Below are 7,825 nucleotides of genomic sequence, written 5' to 3'. Positions count from 1 at the left end.
CTGAACGTTGGATTAAGAAGACTTAGTGTTGATTAGTGATGTGTCAAATTTTAGAGTCTAATTCAATCAAATATTGCCTTGTGTATTGGTATGTATTCTCTTTTTTTTGTGTGTGTGTGTGTGTGTGCCTATTGGTACTTTGGCTATTTCTTTGCAATCTCTCGATTCTTAGATATAATAAAGCTTTGATTTTCATCCAAAAAAAAAAAAAGCTTTGTTTTGCCACTTGGAAAAATCTGTTTGAGCTAAAATTTGATATGTGAATCGAGGATAATGGGGGTAATCACGAATTTAAACCCCACCTAAATTACCATGTGGCAAATATTAAAAAATGCAGAAAGTCCTTCTAAAGTGGGTTGTGCAAAAACCAAACAGAACCCTTCAAAATTATTTTTTTTCCACCATTATTTATATGTTGAGGAACCAAAGGGAATGATTCTAAACAATGATTAATGAAAGATGATGTATGTGATTGTCATTTTCAAAGGTGTAGACTAAGACCTTGGTTTAGGTAGTTTGGCCGGGTTTGCATCATTGCCCTTCTAAGGATATTTGAAGTTAAATATTCCAAAAGGTTAAGCTTGGGGTTTTAAACCCCTTTAAATTTTTACTTATCAACCTTGAGCCCACTCGTTTCTAATGTGCAACAAAAACTACCTAAAGAACAATAAAGCATAAAAGAACTTAGAGAAAACAAAATCTAGATCTGACAAAAATAACCCACACCTGACATCAATATATAGATTATAGCAAAATTTTGTAAAGGGTAAATTATACGTCCCCCCTGGTTTTCAAACGAAACTCAAAAATCACCCCCTGTATTAGACCCCAATATGACAAATTAGTCCCTACCGTTAGTTTTATGCTGTTAAGTGATGATGTGCAAGTTAAATAAATTTAAATCTCTAAACTAGACTTGACATCCAAACATAGATTTTGAAAGGTAGTATTATAAATTTAATTCTAATGTTTGAGTATAAGGGTAAAATAGTCCTTTCATACCAATAATTAACAGTAGACTAACACCGTTACTGTAGAAGGGGACGGATGAGTATTTTAAAAAATCAAAGGATGATTTGAGTTTAACCAAGGGTGATGTGTAATTTATCCTTTTATAAAAATGAAAGAGTGATGATAAATAATTGGGGGTAATTTCAAAAGGAGACAAATTAGGGCCGTGAGATAGCCTTTAAGGCTTAACCTTAAAAAAAAAATAAAAAAATTTAACCTTTAAGGGGGAAAAAAATTGTTGGAGAAAATAAATATTTAGAATATTATTTTTTTTTATGATAAAAAAAAAAACATAAACATTAAAGCAAAGAGATAATACTCTGCAAGTTTTCTTAGTTGTTTTAAAGGCCAAGCTTCCTCATCTATGACGTTACCTCTATTATTTCATTCTTCTCTATCTTGTCTGGATCATGAGACTTGTCCATTTCATTTTTTTTTATTCAAAATTGTGTACAAGTCCAATGTAGAAACTTAGGCAGGGTCGTTACCATCTTCCAAGTGGCAGCACCAAACAGTTTTTTTGAATAACAGTATAAGGTGTGATGACTGGATAAACCATTCTTAATTACCAGTCAGAGCAAACCTAATACGAAACAAATCGAGAAAGTCTTTCTAAAAAACTAGGGCAAGTGAAAACCCACCTCAAGTCTTTCAAATAATAGACAAGTTTTTCTTCATCCGTGTAAGGAAATGGGATGGGTATGCTAGCAGTATACACTAAGTCCGCACCCTATGTGATTCTGTCTTTCTCTCTCTCTCTCTCTCTCTCTTTTGCTTTTGAAATGATTCCCTTACCCCTCAAAGGGAGGAAGAGGAATTTGGCATGTCTTTAGGGAGCCCAGCATGCCCAGGGTGCTGTCAGCCGTTGGGCAGTGCTGCACACATCCCTAGGCATGTATCGAGATGTGTGCCTCAGTCGTGGGATACCTCCTGGCAGCACCCTGGGCACTGGCCGGGCTCCCTGAAGAAGATCCTGATCCGAGGAAGAGAAAGATGGACACATAGGGTGCGTGCTAACATACCCAGCCTTTTTCCTTCGTTTAATTAAAGAAGTTTTTTCCTAATATGACCATGCGATTTAACACTTGGGTTATAACTACAATTCTACCCTTTATTGACAAAGTAATTTAAAATTACCCCTCTTTATTGACCATGTGATGCAAACCAATGATATCTAATATGGAGATTTCTTCCATACCCACACCATATAGAGAAAGTCAGTCCTCGATAATCTTTACCCTCCAATTAGTTCTATTCAAAGTCGCCTTAGCATAATGTCATAATATTATAAGGTTGTAAAATCCATTTAAAAGGGGTTAGGATTTTATTTAGATGTCATCTGCCAACTTGATGCACCAACCCTTCTCCTTTAACCGGGTTTGGGACAGACTGCAAACACTAACAGAGTTGACTAAATGAAGGAAGCAATAGCCAAAAATAAGGATCAAACATGAAACCGGACAATTCAAAAGAGAGTTTCAACTGGAATCAAGATTGATGACACCAATTTAGAATGAGGCGATTCACCTGGTTTGATTCCAATTCCTCAAACTTGAATCCCACACCCAAAATCCAACCCAATCCCCTAGGGCCCAAAAGCGTATGATGGATCATGCCGGCGATGGGATAACCTATGTTAGTAAATGTGTTGGATGAGAGAAACTAAAATCCTCTGCAATTCCTTCATCTTGCGATGCATTGCAGTTCGAGCTAGCCTGAGAGCTCGACATATGGAAGATGCTTCATTCAATGGTGCGAGCTCAATTGACCCAGTTTTTTTTCTTTCTTTTTTCTTAAGCTCGGCACTGTTGGATTTCACATCTTCCACTTGTCGAGCTCTTAGGCTAGAACTGTAAGACACCACAAGATTAAGGTTTCTGAGAGAGAGAGAGAGAGAGAGAGAGAGAGAGAGAGAGAGAAAAAACACATATAAAATGAGTGGGACTTATAAAGAGAGAATAATTATAGATGATGTTTAAAGGGGCAGGGATATGTCCCCCAACTATTTCGGAGTGTAGCGTCTCCAGCCTACTTACCACCCGAAGAAACAAATTAAAAAGGAATATGACATAGATGGGATTAGTTGATAAGCATGTATATTAATTTAATAACTTAATTTATAATTTCAAACCTTCTTTTTCCCCCTTTTTTTTTTTTTTTTTTCATCAAATCTTCATTTGATGGGACAGAAAACACGCCAGAAGGTTTTTAAATGAATTTATTTTTTGTTTATCTTATTCTAATTTCACACCCAATTTTTAATTTGAAATTGAAAGTACAATTACCCAAAAAGATTTCAAATTTGGCAAGAAGCCCTTTATTTGGCCAAGTGGGAAGGGTTTCTTATGCGATCCTTTGTCATTTTGTGTCATTGGACAAATAATGCCACAATGTTGACCGTTGGATAAAGACGACATAGTCAACATCATTAGTGATATATCAAATTTCAAAATCTAATTCAATCAAATAGTATTACCCGTGTATTGATATGCACCACGTACCGTGTACATTTATATATGCCTATTGCTACTCTAGCTCTGGACATTAAGTACTATGTACACTCCTAACTTTTAAATTTCTCGAAGCTCTATTTTGCTACTTGGCAAAATCTATTTGAAATGAAATTTGATATATGAATGAAGGACATTGAAGTCTAACTATTTACAAAATTTGAAACCCAATTAAACCTGTCATGTGGCAAATATTAGGGTTATTTAGAAAACCCTTACTAACTGGGCCATGCTGGAACCAAAAACCCTAGAAAATTATATATATGTTTCCATAGTCTATATGTAAAGGAATCAAAGAGAACGATTCTAAAGAATGATATATTGAAAGGTGATGTATGCTATTGTCACTTTCAAAGAAGTGGACCAAAGACTTCATTTAGGTAGTTTGGCTTGGCTTGCATCCTCACCAACTCATCCTTTAAGATTTGAAGTTAAATACTCCTTTGAGATGGTAATTGGTTGTAAGAATGAGAAAAAAAAAAAGGGTTACAGTTGCGATTTCAAATCGCTATCAGCTCTTAATTAGTTCATCTATGAAACTATTTGATTGTGGGCTTTGCTGGTGGATGTGGATGTATTAACCATGTAATTCTTTGTGTTTCATGATTAAATCACGTTTTCGCATAACACATTTTTAGATACTTTGTGATACCAATATTAATAAAATCAAAGTCGCGATATATATCTTTTTCATCTAAAATTGATTGTGCAATAATGATCTTTTTCGTTTAAGCTGCTGATATTTCAATCTTCTTTTGATTTTTAAATCCAATTTAAACTTAAATAATGAATATAATAAGGGCAAAATTTCCCAAACAACGTCGATCAGTGTACTAACGTCCTTTCACATGGGTTTTTATTATTTTCTCTCTCCGACCCTGACCATATGGGTTCCATCCATGTGCTGCCAATAGAGTGACGTGGGAGATTCCCCCACACAGTGGCATCGTGGCGAAACCTTCCTCAATTACCTTATCCTATATCACCAATATATAGTATGTTTTTTAAGAAAAAGAGTGATGATAACTAGTGTGTTATTTTCTACACTTGAAAAAAATATATCTACCATTATTTGAAGAATAATTGATAGAAAAGTTTTAAAAATTTGTATATTAATGAAGACTTGTGTTAAATAAAAGTTATTTTCAATACTTTAAGACCATAAGGTAACTTTGTTTAAGAAAAATGAAATTTTTTTGGTTTTCAACTTCTTGTATTAATTAGGTTAATTATTAGAGGACTATAGAAAGTTCACTTTTAGAAACTAGAAGGGTCTTTCCTCTTCCAAGTAGTAGCACAAAAAAATTTTGGTACATGGTGTGATGACTGGATACACCTTTAAAGGGTCTAACCCTAGTTAGTCTCCATCAAATTTCAAGGTCACTATGTACATTGATGAAGAAAATTTTAGGGTTAATTTTTGCCTTTCGGCTTCATGGTTAGGTCTTACCAGTCAGATCATACCTAACACGAAACATAAAAAGGTCATTCTGACAAACTAGTTGCTTGGAAGATAGGATTCTGACACAATTAATTGATGAAAACCTACCCTTAATTTCTTCACTTATCTTCTTAATATAACATGAATTGAGTTAAAAACATTTCTAATTAACACTTGCTCACTGCTCAGATGGTTGTGACTTCATTGTTGTCAAATCGATTAACCACTTCAGATAATTACTATAAATTAAGAATCAGATATATTAAATGAATCTAACCATCATCACAGCAGACTATCATTTTTATTCTCATTTCTTTTTTTCATAATTGATTAGACTCCTAGTCTATTGGATCTTAGGATTAGAGTTAGAAATATTCTAATTAACAGGGACCCATCAAATTGGAACATATTCTAACTGGGACCCATTTATATATGGTCCATGCTGATCATACAATCCTATCAAATAAATATTAAGTAGAGATTATCACCAATGTTATGATTAAAACCTTTATGTTAAGATGTAATTAATGATGAACGAACGCCCGTGGATCACGTTTGATTCGATCCCTATTCTCTTAAGGTCATCAATTATGACCTTATGAGTGTGTATAGAACTTCATTATTAAGGTCCCTCAAGTAACAGTAATACCAACTCTATCAATAAGCAGCTTTTAACAAAGAAGACCTTAATTAGTTGCAACCTTAATAAACTAGTCTCAAGTGAGGTGGAGTATAGTACGTCATGAGTTATTCTTGAAATTTATTATTTACATTTATATAATTTTAATTTTGTTTCTATTTGTCTTTGGGGACCGTGGGGCTTTCTTTTTTTAAAATTTTAATTTTCTTATTAAAAAAATATAATAAATAATTAAATAATTTTAATACAGAATTATTCAACTAATCCTTCTTTAAATTCCAAACTTTCCTTGTCGGAAGTTTCATTCTTTCCTCTCAGAAGAACAGTTCCAATAATCCTTATACCCTTACCAGCTCTCACTCAGAGAAGAAAGAAGAGAAATTCTTCCAAGTTTCAGAAACAGAAAATGGGGTGCAAATCGTGTGAGAAGCCAAAGCAGAGACACAGAAAAGGGTTATGGTCACCTGAAGAAGACGATAAGCTCAGGAATTATATAATTCAATACGGTCATGGCTGCTGGAGCTCCGTTCCTGTCAAAGCCGGTGAGTTGCACTCACAGTTTACATTAGCATGTAATATTGCATTATATATCCATGTTTTATTCAGCACTTGCAATCATGCACTGGGAGTAATAATTCAGGCTTCCGGGAATCCGGTGCACGTTAGAATTAGAGTTGTTCTGTAATGGGATAGCGCATTGTGCACCATGCTTAGGTTGAAAAGTAGAATTAGAATTTAGAAACAACGCCCTGTATAAGACAAATTTCTTTGCTTAAAGAAATGAGAGCAAAGCTGGCAAGTAAAGAAGCCAATGGTCGTCGATGAGACCAATAGGAGAAGAAACAGTAGAATGACCACTATACCCTCAAATTTGACATTTTGAGTTTGTTACTGATATTGCTTCAGGTTTGCAAAGGAGCGGGAAGAGTTGCAGACTAAGGTGGATTAACTACTTGAGGCCTGGTTTGAAACGCGGGATTTTCACAGTTCAAGAGGAAGAGACAATCTTGGCCCTCCATCACATGTTAGGCAACAAGTAAGTAATCTTGAATCACATTTGATGTGGATTTCATTCCGGACCACGTCACAACCTTGGCTCTGATGGGTAGAAATAACTTTCGTGAACCCCAAAAATTAGTTACTAGCAAGTTATTAACTATTAGTTAATTCGTTTGATTCAGGTGGTCTCAGATCGCTCAGCATTTACCTGGAAGAACTGATAATGAGATCAAGAACTACTGGAATTCCTACCTGAAGAAGAAAGTTGTGAAAGCTGAAGCTTTTGGAGCTCAAAGTAGCAGTTCCCAATCTCTCATGGAGTCCACACCTACACAAACACATCCCACCACCCAAATCACAAGTTTGGATTCTTTCAAACTCGTGAGAGATTCTCCCACTAATACAGACCAATCCGTTCCACAGATTTACGATTTTCACCAACCTATTAAAGAAACAACCCAGAGCTCTCTCCCCAAGCTTTTTTTCGCCGAATGGTTCTCATTAGATCATATTCATGGCCGGAGCAGCTTCGTCAGCGCTAGTGAAACGGTGGTTCCAAGAGATAATTCCAACGATTTAAACATCGATGATGATGCATTTAGTCAAAACTTGTTGCAATTTGATGGACCTTTTAGTGGTGGATATGATGAATTCCCTAATGTGTTCGGTAATGGTTCTGCCGCCGGCGAGAAATTCATACCTCATCAGTTCGATTCTATCGCCGGAAACGGGTTCTCTGATTTTGTTTCTGTTGGACAGAGTTGCATTAACGATTTCAGCCTGGTCCATGATATAATCTACTGAAGTGTATTAAACTGTTAATTGTTGATTATTGTTATTATTATTATTATTATTATTATTTCTTTTTATGTTACATCATCAATTGTTGATGTTTATATTTCATACGAGGTTCGTTATTAAAGGATGTGAAATTGTGAATATGAAAATTAATTTGGTTTTGAGTCAATGTTTCTTGTGATTATGATGTGATAAATTTAAAAAAAAAAAAAAAAAAAAGACTCGAGGTTGGTGTGGATTGAATTAGGTTTATATATATAAGTGGTGTCATGATCTGAAGAAGCTAATTAGCGGTGATCCCTAAGTTAATAGCAAGGTTTGATATTTGTAAGGGACACTTGTCAGTTGACGGAAGGAACAATGACATTGATGAACTGCTCCTCCCGGGTCTTAACGGATTGGTCATTATCAATCACAGCTTCCGTT

General features: G+C 35.0%; 1 protein-coding gene across 1 annotated transcript; it reads left to right on the top strand.

The window, feature by feature from the left end:
• Positions 1-5,929: 5,929 nt before the first annotated feature.
• On the top strand, positions 5,930-7,556 carry LOC122665289 (transcription factor LAF1). The gene is made up of 3 exons (XM_043861405.1): positions 5,930-6,144; positions 6,509-6,638; positions 6,784-7,556. The coding sequence occupies exons 1-3, from the start codon at positions 6,009-6,011 to the stop codon at positions 7,403-7,405; spliced, it is 888 nt and encodes a 295-aa protein (XP_043717340.1). The 5' UTR covers positions 5,930-6,008; the 3' UTR covers positions 7,406-7,556.
• The last annotated feature ends 269 nt before the right edge of the window (positions 7,557-7,825 follow it).

The sequence above is a fragment of the Telopea speciosissima genome, chromosome 6 (genome assembly GCF_018873765.1).
Source record: "Telopea speciosissima isolate NSW1024214 ecotype Mountain lineage chromosome 6, Tspe_v1, whole genome shotgun sequence".
Classification (NCBI taxonomy): Eukaryota; Viridiplantae; Streptophyta; class Magnoliopsida; order Proteales; family Proteaceae; genus Telopea; species Telopea speciosissima.
This window is presented reverse-complemented; position numbering and strand designations above follow the sequence as displayed.